Here is a 16,789-nt window from a genome sequence, read left to right on the forward strand (position 1 = left end):
GACAGTTTCATTCCAGCAGGAGCTCAGGGATATATTGTTTTGCTCACGTGAATGTTGTAAAGAGGTGTGAGCCTAGCTGGGAGTAACCACAGCTGAGTTCCCACCACACCTGGGTCCACTGCCCTGTTCAAGCCCCAGCCTCTGACTCCATTTGCCACCTGGCTACAGAGAAGCACCCTGTGAAAATGTAACCCCAAACTCAGCCATGCCCATGCACAAGCACCATCCAGCACAAGCCATGCCACTCTGAGTCTGGCACCAGAAAGGCAACACAGAAAACACCCTCACCGAGATGGTGCCCACAGCCAAGTGCATGTGGGGCCAAGTAATTCCATCACAGGAGGTGTATTGGAGGGGATGAAACATCCTCCTGGGAGCATCAGCTTCATGTTCCCCTGCTTTCTAGGTTATGGCTTTTAGCAGCAGCAGCTGTTTGCATGCAGCACAGAGGGTTTGTGTATGGAGTCCTCACACAGCGGCAAAGTGACCACTTCTTTTTTCAAGGCTTTGTAATGAGCTGCTAAGCCAGAGACCCTGATCCCTGCCAGGTTCCGCAAGAGGAGAGAAAACTCCCACTTTTTGACTAAAAAACCCCAATTTATTTATTTAAAATGCTGTCCTACAGAAGGGTTTTGGAAAGACTTCACATTCCAGCTCTGAGCACCACAGCAAGAGCTCCTCCAAGCCACCCATGAAGTTCAGCACAGACAGATCGAGATCAGAGCAAGAACTTCCTCCACTCTTCAGGAATACTACCCTTCACCATAACTTTGTCCCCAAGACTGGGGGACAGTCCCATAAGGCTGTGCAGGAATAACTCCCAGGAAGAGAGTTGCCTACCATTCCTCAAAGATACTAAGAGAGCCCGCCCTGACAAAGACCAGGAATATTTGCTTCCTGTGCTAACTGAGCAAAACCCAGTGTAACCTCACAGTACTTTCTCTGTGTTTAGGTTTGGTATTTCACTTTCTACAGACCTTGAGTGCAGAGCCTGAGGCACATGGAGGAAGGCACAAAAACGTAGAAGTCAGGAGCAGCAGCGGGTTTTCACCAGGCCTCCAAGGACCCCAGTGCTGCACACACATGCAGACGACACATTCTGCCTCTTCCAGAGCAGGGAAATCCTGGCCACAAGCAGAAGAGTTTATGTATCCATCACGCTGGGGCAATAAAAGTGGGTCCACCACATCACTACCATACTGATGGCCACAAACTCTGATTTATTTTGAAGGCAAATCCATGACGTTGGGCTGGAGATCCTCCTTGCACACTCACCCCTCAGAGATGTATGTGGTAGCAGCATCCCTACATCCCAGTATCTTGTGGCTCATAGTCCCTTTGATATCTTCATAAACATCACACCCAGGTAGCCTCTCCCCTCCAAAGCACTGCAGCATGTGCTTCAACACATGCAGCCCTTGATGGTCCAACCAGCTGCACACAGAGGGGATGTTTTCTCCCCCCAGGAACTTAAAGGGAAGGACAGAAGGTGGGACAAATGAAGCCGTCACTGCTACCAGCTTGTGCAGGTGAGCCAGTCCACCAGAAAATGGTGATATCTCTGCAGAGATTTTGGCTGGGGATTCCACTTCTACCTGGAGATGATCAGATTTAAGTGTGTGATCCAAGGTCACACCAGTGACCAGTGCAGGAGCAGGAGACACTTTGGTTTGGACTTTGCTTACCCATGCCTTACAGCAATGTATTTTTACACCAACACTTTTCCTCCTAAAGTATCACTCAACAGCATCTGGCTCTGCAGTCTGGCTAGGGGCTGCACCAGAGCTTTGTCCCTGTGATACCATCTCCACTAAGATGGGATGGTTAGAAGAGCAGACATGATGCTGAGACCCATTCAGTACCCACTTACCTTTCCCACATCAATTCCTCATCAGGGTGGACACGTGGACAGTGAACTCTGTGATAATGTCCCACACAAGCAGCTCCAACCATGCTGTCCTGCCTGCAAACAATGAGAAAGGCAGAGCCTCACCAGGGGAAAGGAGTAAAAGCTGTGAGGTGCACACCACCAACAAGATTGGTCTAGCAGGTCTTAGAAAGGGGGTTAACAAAGTATTTGAGACAGAAACAGGTTGAAATAAGCTGAGAAATCAAGGTGAGACTTGAAATGACAGCCAGTTGTGGACAATCTTGTGCTTTCACACAGTTTCTCAGCTTTGCATTATGCAAGGGCTGTTTTTCATTCTTAAACAAGCAGGTGACCAGCTCAGGATGATGGTTAAGGTGACAACGAGGGATGTCTCTCTCCAGCTGGGCTCATGCATCCTGCCCACTCATTCTGTGATCCCAGACCTCCTTCACCCACCTGTAGAAAGGTGGGTAGAAAGGATTTTAATTTGGGCATCATGGTGGTTGTCACAGGGGACACTTTAGGCCCCTGTTCCTGCCGAGCCCATCACAGGCAGTGCCACACTTTGGTTGAGGTGATGGATTGTTTTTGCTGTTTCTCACTGCTTATCTGGGACAACAACGGAGCCTTGGCACTTGTCCCAGGACAGAGAGGGTGCTCCCATGCCACTTCTGACATTTCTGAGGTATGGAGAAGGGAGGATTTCCTCTGCTTGCCACTGGCACCAATTTGTCCTCCTCCTGTCCTTGGCCAGGAGATCCCACATCTCCCCAGACTGCTCTGCTGCTTTCCTCCATCCTCTGCCAATTCCAGCTGCTGTAGCCTCATGCTTTTAGTCTTTCTGGTTAATTATTCCAGACTGGGATTTGCTACGCTGGCTGGAAAGAGGCCACCAACCACAGGACAAGGAGGAACACTGATTTCCAAGCAAGCAGTGAGACCAGACAACACCCTGTCACTGCTCAGACCAGGGACGGACACATGTAGGCTGGGTGCTGGTGTCACCAAAGACTCTTTACAGGGCCTCAGATGAGTTCTCAGAGAACTTTCTGGCCACAGACAGGCGAAGGCTTTGGGGCTGCTTTTGGTATGGATGAGCACCCAAACATCTGGAGACTTGTTATAGCAAAGGTGGGAAGGGACCTCAGAACTCACCAATCCAACATCCTGCAGGACTGTCACTAGCACTGGGTCAGGTTGGTCCTGCCTTGAAAACCCCTAAGGATGGACCGATCCCACCTCTCCAGGTGTCCATCCCAAAGGTGCACCATCCAGCAGGGAAAACGTCTTCCCTAACACCTATCCTGACTTGCTCAAGCCACCATGTGTGGCTGCTGCCCCATGTTACATCATGTGCTGCCGCTACCAAGGAAAGTGAAACTCCACCATCTTTGTAACTACCCCTCTAGAGAGGTGTAAGCTCCAAATAGACCCCTGTTCAACCTCTTTTGGCCAGACTAACCCAGCCCAGTTCCTTGCTGACCACTCACCAGCACCTTCTGTGCTTCCCCCTCTCCCAGTCTGCATCTCTGCCTGACACAGGGCCTACCCAGCCATTCCTCCCACCCTGCAGCCTCTTTTGGTCTATCTGTCTCCAAACAGCAGGGATGGCACTTTGTTAAGGCCAAGATGAAGAGGAGCTCCAAGCCCCTTCCATGGATTTGTTCCTTCCATTGGACCAAATGCCATGTGGCTACAACAGCCCTAAACACCGCAAAGGGCAGAGGATAAAAGGTGTGGCAGAAAAACTAGTACTGGAGACCACTGACATTTGGGTACCAAATCACAGGATGCAGGTAGCCCCATCCTGGGAGCTGTGCAGGACTTTGGGTGGCCCAGTGGGTGCAGAGCAGAGACAAGCAGCAGTGGAATTGCAGAGTTCATCCAGCATCACATGCCTGGAGTAGCTGCTTTGAGGACGGCAGTGAGTGCTTTCAAACTTTAATTCCTTTCCGTACGTCACCGCTTGTCTTCTCCAGCTCCGCCTTCCCCCAGGAGGACAAGCTGAAGCTAACTGAGAGAGACAAGGGCTCGGAGGTGTGCGCAAATGTTTGCTCAGACGCATCGGATCGCTGCAAAGCTGCTTTTATGGGCATTTCGGAGCAGCTCCTGGCAGCGCCGCCCAAGCTGAGCTCTGGGGATGCTGCAGTGCCCCATGACGTGAACCACCAAGTGGGCTTCCAACCAAAAACGGGTGAGGAGAGCTCGTGTTTACACAATTTGAATAAAAAGATAGCGCCAAACAGAAAAGCCTTTTTGGAGCCAGGAGCGGGACCAATAAACCCAAACGTTTTCTCTGATGGGTTGCAGATGCAGCATTGTTGGTGATCTGGTGGAAAAAGCATGGCTTCATGGAGGGATTTGTCACTTGCTCACCTAGGAAATGAAGACAGGACTTTAGTCTGCCCCAAGACTCATACTTTTTTTTGCCTAGAAGATGAAATACAGAGAATAAAGAAGGCAATGCTCCTCCTTGCTTGTGCAGCACTGAAACAGTGCACTGTTATCTCTTTAGTTTCATAATTAATGTGTCATTTCCACTGCCAGGCATATTAATTATGAGGAAATTAACCAGGGGGAATCCTTTGTAGAGGACTTTTTAACTAAAGACCCCAAAACCAGTTCAGCCCTGTGCATGGGATAGCCACACACCTGGATCTAGCACTCCTGCACTGAACTGCTGCCCAAGGGGCATCCATGGCTGATTTTTAACGAGGTCTTTTGGAAGTGTGGGGTGCAGGCTCCCTCAGCTCCAGGTCCAGGTGTGCCCAGACCTGGCGGATGTGTTGGAGCATTGGGGGGGAGCTCTGTGTCCATCCCCTGCAGCTCCTTCCACCATCATTCAGCCATGAGAGCAGCTGACACCACCACCATGGTGCTCTTGTGGGCTAAAATCCTCATAGTGCAGCTGGACCTCACCAACAACAGGATCATTCCATCACCTCATCTACAGAAGGAGCTGGGAGCTGCCCAGGTTGCTGTGGTCCCATGCCAGCTGTAATGGAGGGATTTTTTGCAGTTGAATCTATCCTTCCTCACTGGAGCCGTGTCAGGAGCTGCCCCACTGGCCGAGGGACACGCTCAAGGCTCCCCAGCCCCACTATCACTGCCCTGGTCAGCAGACACAGCTCTACTCCAGAGCCTGGCACTCGGCATTAACAAAGTGGCACCAATGGTCACCAGGCCTGTCCCAGCAGCAGCAGGGAGGCACAGCACCTCTGGCAAGCCCTGCTGGGCCAGATCCTGCCCCTTCCCTGCTCTGCAGTTTCTTGAGTGAGGGTTTGACCAGGTGCTCAGTGAGAACATCGGCTTCAGTGCCAAGAGGGATGTGGAGCAGAGGGACGGGACCTGGCTTGACCCAGAGCACTAAGAGACAGTCAGTGCTATTGGTGTCCTGAGCCCTCATGTGTGGTCCTACCCCCAGGATCTGGCCCAGGCCCCTCAGGGTGTCAGGGGATCCAGCTTTGGATCTCTCAGCCAGGTGCTACCAAGTAGAGTACCATGTCCCGTCCTCTCCAGAGCCACCTCTGACCATCAACAGGGCTCTGCAGGCCTCATCCTCTACTACATCATCTTCATCCCTATTAACAGACATTATGGATCATATGGAGGGGAGAAATACTCCCAAAGTTTGCCATTAAGTATCTGGACAGCCAAAGAGGGCCACCTCTGTAAGGGAGGAGATGAGCAGCTTTGAGCTGTGCCATGTGATATGTCCACTGGTCACAGCAGAACACACCAACCCAAACTCCCCGAGAGGAAGGCGTCCCATTTTCACCAAGGTTATTGATGTCCAGCCCCTCTGCACACTGGAGGCCTTGTCAAACAAAACAAAAAGACTTGTTGTGGAGGAATCCTTGGCAACACGACCAACATACACATGACCTTCCGACTTGGAAAACAGATTGTCAAAAACCCAAGCGAGTGATCCCGCCACACGTGGCATGGCTCAGCTCCCCAGCCACTGGCGCCGGCCTGGGATGCACAGCGAGTCCCAAAGCCTGCTGGAGCATGCCAGAGAGCAAGAGGGGATGTGTGGGATGAACATCACTTCAGCCTGGATGTGGCATTTTCTCTGTGGCAGCTGCAAGCTTGGAAAAGCTCTTTATCAGCTCACTTATCATGTCTTTCCCCAAGACACTCCCAACTCCCATGGGTGCCCCTCAGGCAGCCCTCTGCACATCCATTCAGGGGTATGTGTCCATGGGTGTCCTCAAAGGTAGGAAAGAAATCTCCATGCAACTTCCTCCTCTGCTGTTCTCCCGGTGCTGAGCACTGCAGAGCACAGCCAGGGACACCTCCATTATTAGGCACCCTGTGTGATACTGCCCAGCATGGGGGAGATCCCAGCATGGATGTGGCACAGAGGAGACTTCCCGCTGACTCCAGCTTTCCATCTCCTCTGGCCAAGCAGGACCCATGCTCCCCTCCTGGAGATGACACTGCCCATCCAAGGGTGCAACCTGCTGTGTAAAAGCCGCTGCCAGAACTCTGAAGGCTGTTCCTCAGTCATGTGAAAAACGAGAGGTATTTACTAGTTGGGAGGATGAGAGCTAAATGAAGCATCGCCTTGCAAGAGGCTGCTCCATCCATCCTGCTTGTCTTTGGGCAGTGAAGGGAAGGTGGAGGGCAGCACTGGGGCAGGCCAGAGATGGCAGCATGGCTCCACTGTCCCTCCTGCCTTCCTTGAGCTGGGGGTACAATGAAAGACAATGTGCCACAGCAACACCCTTCTCAGTGCTGTTCCCACATGGGGGATGCACCACAGCCAAGGCTCCTGCTCCACCTGTGGGGTTTTCACACACTCCTCAGCTTGGCCACAGCCCGAAGTTCCCGACAGGCACAGTTAGTGGCCCGTCCCCATCCCCAGGGCACCCTAAGTTTCACCCCTTGGAGTTTCCAGCCTTGGCAGCAAACCAGCACATCTTCTCAGTTTTCAATCCCAGCAAGGCCAGACTTGTTTAAACTGGGTTGTTTAGATGACTTGGTGTATGTTGGACACCCAGCCTGAAAGACTCAGCTCATGATGAACGTTTGGCAAAGTCCTAAAACCAGGGAAAACAAAGAATTTTATCATGGGAAACATTGATCCCTGAGATGAGCTGTAATTATTTCTGTCCTGCTTTGACCACAGTGCAAAAACACCGAGGACTGACAGCACAAGGGCCGATTTTCCAGAGTTGATCCCTTCGGCTTATGGGACAAACTGTCATGCAAAGTGCCCATGTTCCTGCAAGGAACATGCTGAGCTCTCATCTGCAGTCTAGGCATTTCCCCCCAAATCCCTATGAAACACCCATTGCATCACTGACCATCACCAGCACAAACTTCCCTGGAAAAATTCATTTTCACGCAAGGAAAATTGGAAAATTCCAGCCTCAGTGGGGAACAACAAGCAAGGGGCTGTGATGGAAACTATTTTGCAACCTTAATTATTTTACCCCAAAGGCTGGCAGTCTGTAATCACATTAGTCTCCTTGAGAAAGTCTGCCCCAGACCAGAGCCCCTCCTGCCCTCTTATCACTTCCCCCAGGCCCCGAAAAGAGCTTGCAGGGAAGCTCAGGGGCCTGGTGAGCCCCTGCATGCAGCCTGCCAGGCAGATCCCGGGAATGCCTGATTTATAGTGTTATGCTTCATTCTGTTTACGCCAGGCGAGTTATTTAAAACGAGGAGAGTGAGAGGAGCCCGGGTTTTGTTTAAAAGTCCAGCAAGGAGATTTGCCTTAAATAGTCAAGAGCTGAGGTTGGAGGGGAAGCCGCCCAGCAGCATGGACCTCCGGGATGGGAGCGGAGCTGGCACCCACGGGGGGAGCTGGCTGGCTGCGGGAGAGGTGGCAGACGCCTCACGTTTAACCCCGGGGAGTTAAACCATCCTCACAGCCCTGGCTTTGAGTGGCCTGTGGCACCAGGGACATGGGTCACCTCCACAACATGAAAAACAGTTTCAGAGGAGAAACAGCACTGGTCTCACGACACTCTGAACTCTAGTGATGGCAATCCAAAAAGCTGCTCCACAGCCAGAATTGGCACAGTCATCCCAAAGGAAGCCATGCACAGACTGGCACAGCCCCAACTCTGAACCTTCTGGGCAGCCCCTGCCAGCCCTCGATGCCTCCTCCTCAGGGCAAGGCTCAGTGTGAGGTGACACTGCTGGAAGGGCCTCCCTCGGGGGACTGACATGAGCTTGGTTTGCTCGGTGCTGAGCACAGATCTGATTGCTCTCTATAAATACATCCGGGGTCAACAACAGGGACGGGGAAGAGCTATTTAAACTCAAGGGGGACGCTGACAAAAACAAAAGGCTATATATAAACTTTCCATGAGCAACGCCAGGCTGGAGGGAGGGTTTTAACTCCTAGAGCAGGGGGGTGGAGAAAGAGCCCCACAAGGAGTGGGGTGAGGCAGTGGGATGGGGCCAGACATGTTTCACTGTGTCCCCAGGGTGGGTGACTTCAGTTTCCTTCCATCCTCAAGACCAGTAAAACCAGCTGAGGGGCCAGGAACTGGCCTTGGCACCACAGAGAGAGCTTCCAGCCCCACCTCAGGCAGGACAGAAAGGGGAAAGAAGCTCTTCAGATATTTTTCAACTTTCTTGACTTATTTGGTCACAACTGCTGAGGAATTAATCAGAATAATAAGTAACTCGGGTGCCTCAACACACTCAGCAGCAAGGGTCAACTGCTGAAAGGCTGAACTGTTGTAACAAGCCTGGCACCCCTTGCTAAGCCTTTCCCTGCATCGCTGCTAATGCCTGTATCCCACATAATTCCTGATCCTCCTGCCCATCCTGTGCCCTGAAGTTCTGCACCCACTGTTAGCACATGCATCATCTGCTAATCCCTAACCCTGGCAACCTTGCCCATCCCTGAACCTCTCTGATCCTGCACCCCAAGGAGCCATGATGTCTGCTCCCAGTGTACCCATTGGATCCACCTCCCCGATGCTTGAACACCAACAATGCTTTGTGGGACCAGCATGGGTGAAAAACATTGTGTCTGGGAGGTGTTATGGAGATGGTGACGAGGAGGACAAGGAGCTACATGGTGGGGCAGGCTGGTGTCATGGCCCCAGTTAACAGGCAGGCTTGTGGGACATTAACCTGACATTTTTTGGATCTTGTCTCAGATGGAACTGATGAGGCCAGGACATCACCAACCCCAGCAGAACCATTTGCAAGGTGGGGGATGAAATATTCAGAGAGGTTAAAGCAATTCAGTGTCTCCAATGGAGCAAGGATGAATATTTCAGAGGAATGGGCACCCTAAAGAGGGCTGGGAGCCAACTGAGCATTGCAGCAAACAGCCACCTGGTCACCACAGTGGCCATGGGTGGTCTGTCAGGGATGCTGCTGGGATCGACTTGGAGCAGCCTATTGGAGCATTAGCCAAGGAGGACACTTCTTCCGGAGGTGTACCATGTCTTCCCGCTCTGCCCCACAGCTACAGCAGTGAAGGTTTGTTCCCATGCACACAGCCATCCAATAGGTATCCTAGTCACTGCAAAGTGGCTTCCTGGCAAATGCCAGGGCAGACCCCATCTTCCCAGTTCCTCCCAGCTCCCCCTATCTCACTCATCCCCTCCAAGGAGTGTGGTCACTGTGCTCCCACACTGTTACCCCAAATGCTGGGCTTGCTGTAGGGGGAAGGTGACAGCGGTTGGTACAGTGGACATGCATTCCATCATGGGAAATCCCTCTCCTCACCCCAGTCCACACAATCTGGTCCTTTCCAGGCTGTACAAGGAGGAATCTGACTACATGGACAGTGAAGTGTGGGCTGTACATAAATCCCATAAACACTTGTCACTGTAAATTAAAGCAGACCTGCCCATATCTGCCACTCTCCCAAATCCCCTAAGCCACAGCCCGGAGAGCAGCCCCACCGGCGCCAGTTTTGCAATGACCAGGGGAGTGTGGGGAGTCACGTCCTGGGTGAAAAGTTCAGGTCCAAGCCAGAAGAGCTTCTGGGGTAGTGTAAATGCTGTGGGATTTGGGATGCACTGCCAAAGGATGTGCTGGCACCTTGCTGTCCCTACCTGGCACAGAGCTGCGAGCCACTAATGGACAAATGCCCTCTTTGCTCTCAGCGGCATCAGCGCAGGACAGGACTCCAGTGTGCTGGGAAGGGGTTTTAACTCTTGCTACATCCCCCAGGAATGGCAGCAGCAGGTCTAGGAGCCAGCAGAGCAGGGATGTGACTGGCTGATGGCAAACTTTGGGGTAGCAGGAGGCAAGGCAGCATGGGTGTCGGCACTGCCGCCACAGACTCAACCAGCACTGAGGCCACATTCCTCAGGGAGAGATAAAAGCAACCATAAAAGGGGAGACCTGTCACTCAGGCTGGCCTGGCTTGTCTCAGCACAGCAGGGAGAGTGGAGCACCACTCAGCAAGCGGGTGCCACTGCAGCTCCAGGGGCTGAGGGCACCTCCAGGAGCTGAGGGCCACCTTATCAGCTGCATGTCACAGCTGAGTGCTCAGGGATTGCTGAGTGATGCCAGGGAAGGCACCGATTCATCAGCCACCTCTGACCAGCCTCAGCACTGTCCCCTCTGTGATGGCAACCTGCAGCCTTATGCCGAGTTGGAGCCATCACATCCCATACAGCTCCACTGGCCACCTGGTCCACACACCGTCCCCGAGCCACTGCAGCCCTTCAGTGGGAAGTTGGGATGGCTCCTGGGTGAGCCCAGGGTTTCCAGGGGTACAGCCATCCTTGGTTCCCTCCATCACCCTCTGCACACAAGGGAGAGGGAGCTCAGACAAAGGGAAGGCAGGAGAGAGCAGGCCCCCTCCAAAGGAGTAAGAAATGAGACCCTCAGCACTCCCAGTGCAGAGCGTATCCAGCAGGAGCTGGGGGAGAAGCCACCGGCTGCAGCAACTTTTGCTTACGATGAGCAAAACACTCAAGATCCATAAGCAGGAAGAGGCTTTTTTGGAGTGAACTGCAAAATATTGTCTTTGCACAGCTAAACTCCCCCGCTTGTGCCTTCTCCTTGAGGCCTCAGCAACTCTCGGGGAGAAGGTTCCTTCCTGCTCACCCGTCCGCCAAGGGCAGGGTTCCTCCTCACAGTCAATTAGTGAGCTGGGGTCGGGGGTCAAGGGGCTTCCCGAGTTCATGGCGCCTATCTTTGAACCGCTGCCGAGCGACGCCAGCACCAAGTGGCACATACAGGGCAATCCCCATGGTTGTCCTGGGACATTCTGGGAACAACCAAATTGTGTGTGTGTGTCCCGAGGGCTGCAAATTCCCCTCCTAACCACCAGCTGCTGGGTCCCCCCCTGCACCCAGCTCCCTGCTTCATTCCTCCCTCAAACCTGACAGCCTCCAGCTGCCGGCCCGGCCCCCACACATCCCTCTGAGAGCCTTTGCGGCCACATCCCACTACTGGCAGGTTTGCAGAGGTGGAGGAGGAGCCCACATCTCTCCAGCCCCATCTCAGCACTGCCACACTGACCTGGGCAGCCCCACTGCATGCCAGCCCCATTGCCAGCACCCTACAGCCCCATGCCAGCCCCATCCCCTTCCTCTGCAGGCCACGCTGCAGCAGGCCAGTGGCCGCTATCAAATATTGATGGTACTGTGTGGTAAATGAGCATTATGAATTTATGACTTGCTGAATTAAACAGGCCCTGCTTGGGCTTGCTGGTGTTCAGCGAGGTGGAAGGAGCAGTGGCACTGCTGGCACATGCAGCGGCAAAGGCACGGCCCCACAGCTGACCGCGTGCAGAACCAAACCAAGCCCAGGCTTTGGGAACACCCAGAGCCCTGCAGCCCTGGGTTGCACCAGGCAAAGGGTTCCTTCCCCTCCTGCAAATGCCTCGCTGCCCTCTGTATTTCAGCTCTCCCCAGGGCAGCTGACAGTGCAAACTTCCCCCTCCTTGGAGCTGCAGTACCTCGGAGCAGAGGGAAGGGAGTGAATTGAGGCTCAGGTTCACCGGTTTAAACAACAGTGAGTCCAGCACTATGGTTATGTGAGTAACTGGGTTAATTAATAACACGGCAACTGTTGCCCGACACAGGAAAGAAGCACAAAATTATTCTGCTTTGTACAAAGGGACTGGTGGAAAGTCACCTCTGGAAACCCCAGGCAGTGGGAAGGAGATATATCCAGCTCTGTTGAAAGAGGCTGGTTTGCCACAGCCAATCCAAGATGCTGGATGCAAAGAAAATCATAGACTGGGAGGGACCTAAAGCCCACCTCCTTCCAATGCCCTGCCACAGGCAGGGACACCTTCCACTAGACCAGGTTGCTCAGATCCCTGTCCATCCTGGTTTTGAAAACTTACAGGGATGGGTGTGAGAGGGTGGCATGGCTTGACGTCTGAACCTGGCTGCCTCTCTGAAAGATGTTTGGGTGTCCTTGTGAACATCTTCACAAGAAGCAAGATGTAAGGACAGGATGGCGGGAAAGGAGATGGGATAAACACTGCAGCAGCATGTGAGACATCACCTAATGTGGGCCAGGGAGGAAAGTGCCAAAGGAAGAGCCAGGGGATGGGATTTCCAGGATTGACACAAGAGGGAGCACAGGGAAACATAAAAGCAGCAAGAAAGGCTCCCTGCCAGCACCATTTTCCAAGGGAGCACCATGCAGGGCTGGTCCTGTTTATCAGGACCATAGAATCACAGTTTGGCTTGGAAGGGACCTTCAAGATCATCTTGTTCCACCCCCTGCCATTGGCTGGGACACTTTACATTTGGCCAGGTCACTCCAAACTCCTTCCACCCTGACCTTGGATCAAGCCCAGAGAAGGAAATATTTTTGCCCATCCAGATATGGCCCTTTACACCTCCCTGCCACACAACAGATTGGCCACTCAGGCCTGGGACATTGCTGTCACCATGTCCCCTGTGAGGTGGCAGCAGGGTGTCACCAGGCCTGGCTGGACCCATGCTTAGCAGATGGGACCCCCACCCTTGCTGTTAACACAGTAAATGATCTCCTCAGCCCCCTTGGTGTGCCAGGCTGGGGCTTGCTCCCAGCACTGAGTACATCCTCCAAGGATGTACTGTGGATGGCCAGGCACTATCCACAAAGACACTATCCCGGAACTGCAAAGTACCCTGCGTTTGGGTGACCTGCTTCTCAAATCAGCCCTGGCATGTCTTCTCCAAGCTCCTCTTCCTTAAGTGACAGTGGAGTCACCAATGAGGATTGGCAAAGGGGCTGGCTGGGGTTGCTGTTTTGAGTCACTGCTACCCCCTTCCCATCCCATCTTCCTGTCCCCATTGGGTGTTCAGGGCTTTGCCACCCAGTGACAGCAGGAACCACAGACACTCCTGGCACACTTGGCTCATCACACATCAGGCAGAGACAGCTGCACTCTTTCACCGCCACTGAATTTGTCCCTGAAGACCCCCTCCATGGTACAATCAGTTCTCATCACCGAGTGATGCTTCACTCCCACCCCCGCAGTTCCCCCATCGAACCCCCCACCTCCTCCCCCAGGGCAGGACGTTCCCACGTGGTTGTGCATGAGCTGGCTGGGCTGGGAGCAGCCGTGTTCACACGGGACAGGCAGTGGGGCTGGACCCCCTGAGGATGCTCCAGCCTACCAGGGAAGATCCCGCAGGCTTCAGCCTAGCACCATGGGGAACCTTGCTGTGCCCCCCACAAGCCAGCCCCATGCACCACCATGGCATCAGCTCCTCTCTCTGGCTGGGCAGGGGGCCGCAGGGTGTGTGCTGGCAGACCAGGCATGGCTTCAGTGGGTCGGTGCCCTGCTCAAGCCAAGAAGAAGGGAAAACCAAACATGGGATAAGACCTCCTCACAGGAAGCCCAGCAGAGTCCTGACATCACCTCACACTCCCCCTCATGGAACCATGGAGGGTTTGGGGTGCTAAGGAGGCTGCAACTAATGCCATGGCATATGCTCACACACTAGACCTGGGGATGACACAGTGAGCTTAAGCCACATCACTCCCTCCCCACCGATGACAGCTGGGAATGGCAGACAAAGAGCAGACTCCAGCTCCTTTGCTGGATCCACACCCCGAGGAGCCCAGGGAACTTTAATACTAATTAATCGAGCTTCCAAGACAACAGAAAAAGCTTATTCCTGTATGGCTGCAGTATTAAAATCAGAGATATTGCTGACCCTGCGTTTGTCCAGTGAAGAGTCCTGGGAGCTTGAAATTCCAGCCAGCACAGGATGCAATGCTCAGAGCTCATCCTATTGGAAAGTGCAATCGGAGCTCAGGAGGAAAACGCTCGTTGTGAAAGAGTGACCCCAGCTGTCGCGATGGAAGGAAAACATTGCTGGAAAGCTCAGCTGGGAACCTCGGCTGCTGCTCAGCTGTGTGACGCCAGACAGTGAGAGATGAAATCTCTGGGGCAAAGCGTGAAACCACTGTGGGGAGACACAAGACAGGAACAGAAGTTACAGGGTCTCACAGGGGACTCGGCTCCCCATCCTTCTCCAGCAGGAGTTTGCTGCCGGGAGAGTAAAGCAGGATGGTTTGGCATTAAAACATTGGGAAATATATTTGAGTCCCAAAATTCAGCTGGGATTTAAATCACTGAGCTCTCCATTTTCACTGCCAGCAACGCTGAGACACAGCACTGTTCCTGGTGTCACCTCCTGGGACCGGGAACCCTCCTGGCCCACACCAGCCACCTGTGCCCTTACAGAGCCACAGGAGCTGACATGAACCCCAAAAAGGAGAATACAGTCACTAGTGGGAATGTAGGGGATGAGGACCATGGGAAGGACAAAAGACCAGTAATGGATGAGGTGACAAGTGACACTGACAGGGGCTGCCTGGAGATGTAGCACAGCAGGAACAGGGTGGCTGTGGGGTGAAGATGAAGCCTGGGTTTGGTCTCAAGGACCCCTCATCCCACAGTGCTCCCTTCTGGCTGCAGGGCAGACGGGGTACAGCCGCCTCAGCATCACTCTCCCATATGGATTCACTCCATCACAGTCTGGGACACCCTCAGCAACTGACACAAGCCAGGGAAATATGGACTAGCCTGGGAACACTGCAGAATATAACCCACCAGCTGCCTGAAAATCCATCCCACACCTCCCAGAGGCTGTGATCATTGTCCTGTGTCTCAAGGACCAATGAAGAGGGCAACCACAGCTTTGGGTAGGAATTTTTTCACTGCCACAAATAGAAATTTCTACACGAAAAGCTCTGCATCTTGCCATTGCTTCCCCGCTCTGTTGTTGCTCCCTTTGGCTTCCAAGCAATCCCACATTCCTGTCCCAAATAAACCACCTTCTTCACATGCATCCAGCTCTGCTGCAAGAGAGTGACCTGGAAATGCATAGAGAAAACAGCTGGAGGATGGTGGCTGAGCTGAATGTCCCATAAAAGCCCCACAGGGCCGTTGGTGGAAGCAGGCCTGGCAAGGCTCCACTTGGGACAGGGCAATGCTGCACTCATAATTTCTGGGGCTCATCCTGAAGAATAATGGCCCCAGCAAGTCCTGGGAGAGATCTGAAGGACAAGGAACTCTGAAACACAGCCCTTTTTGAGCAATTGAAAGGAAAACTTGGCAAATAGTTTTTAAAATGTCAGAGCTAAAAGTGACACTTTAATAACTCCCAAGCACTCAGAGGTTTTAGTGTTCAGAGGCGGTTCCTCTCCTAATAAAAAGAAGGAAAACACTAAAAGGCACGCGAGGCATTTCAGCTGGTCTATAACAACCTGCCCAGCTTCACACAGCACCCAGTGCCCGCTCAGACAGGGGTACGGCAGGGGAGTGATGGCTGAGGAGGGAACAGGGTGCAGGATGTGCTGGGCACCCACACTTTGGTGAGGAGCACATGGGGTGCAATGATGGGAATACGAGGCTGGGCAGTGAGGGGACGTGTGCCCGAGCTGGGGGTGTGTGTACTCCATGCACCCCAGCTCCCCATGGCGTTGCACGACTCCTCACCCGGGGGAGTGGAGGCAGTGTGCCGGGTGCTGCTCCTGGCTCCCACAGCGGCTCAGCTGCCGCTCCTCGGGCCAGTTCCCACGACCTGCTGCACTTCCTGTGGCTGGCAGCTGCTGGATGGCTCTGGGACGTGGTGGCGGAAGCGCTGTGATTTGGGTGGAAGGAGAGGCCGAGAGCCGGCCTCAGCCTGGGAACGGCCTCCATGCGGTGTTCCCCACGGCTGTGACACCCGGGGTGGGATCCGCTGGCGGCCAGGAACCGCTCTGCCTGCCCCCAGCGGGTCGGTGGATGCCCTGGGAGAACAAGTCTTGGGAAACTTGGTCCTGAGTGATTTCTGCTCCATGTCCTGCACAAGGCTGGACCCTAAGCAGAGCCATTACATGAGTTTGTAAAATGCCCAGGGTTGGCTCCAGCCCAAAACCACTTCCCCTTGTTCCAGACAGGCCAGCTGAAAGGGGGCATTCCGGGAGGCAGGTGCTCCCAGCCTTGCAGTGGTTCCCATCCCTTCTTCGAGATGTGCAGGAGAAGACAGGGAGCAGCAGTGCTTCTCTGCTTAGACTGGGTACCAGAGCTCATAGAGACATCTATCTTAAGTACGTTCCATACCGACCCATCACACACGTGGCAGGGCAGAGCTATCCACAAACTGAATTTGGGAATGCCCTCCATGTACATATCTTGGGAAGCTTTATATCAGTGTTCCTAAACACTACAGATGGCAGATCATAAATGCCTGAGTCAGCTGTTTGATGGGCATGTTCTCAAGTTTCTTCTTGCAAAACATTTAGATTTTCTGGAGCTTAGGATCTCCTGGAGCTTAGAACTGGAGCTCCAGGACAGCAGGCTGCCCCTGCACGTGGTGACAACAATTACAGCCCAGTCTGCACCTCATTTGGGTCTCCTGAAGGAAAGAGGTCTCAGGAAAACTGTTTAGCTGTGGGCTCTTGAAGACAAACATTTGATTTCTTAGGGACTCCTCCTGATGGTCAACACACCAGGATGAATCCAGCTGGAGTCACCTGCAACTCAGA

At 53.4% G+C, this 16,789-nt stretch overlaps 1 protein-coding gene across 3 annotated transcripts in view; it reads right to left on the bottom strand.

Moving 5' to 3' along the window:
• Positions 1-11,000, bottom strand: part of RBPMS2 (RNA binding protein, mRNA processing factor 2) — a 37,452-nt gene extending 26,452 nt beyond the window's left edge. For all 3 annotated transcript variants that reach the window (XR_011003868.1, XR_011003869.1, XM_068204247.1), the window contains exon 1: positions 10,758-11,000. Coding sequence is in view for 1 of the 3 variants with exons in the window: in XM_068204247.1 (XP_068060348.1) it covers positions 10,758-10,985 (228 nt within the window). In the remaining 2 variants the exon portion in view is untranslated. The remainder of the gene's footprint in view (positions 1-10,757) is intronic.
• Between the last annotated feature and the right edge of the window lie 5,789 nt (positions 11,001-16,789).

This window comes from Anomalospiza imberbis, chromosome 13, assembly GCF_031753505.1.
Source record: "Anomalospiza imberbis isolate Cuckoo-Finch-1a 21T00152 chromosome 13, ASM3175350v1, whole genome shotgun sequence".
Classification (NCBI taxonomy): Eukaryota; Metazoa; Chordata; class Aves; order Passeriformes; family Viduidae; genus Anomalospiza; species Anomalospiza imberbis.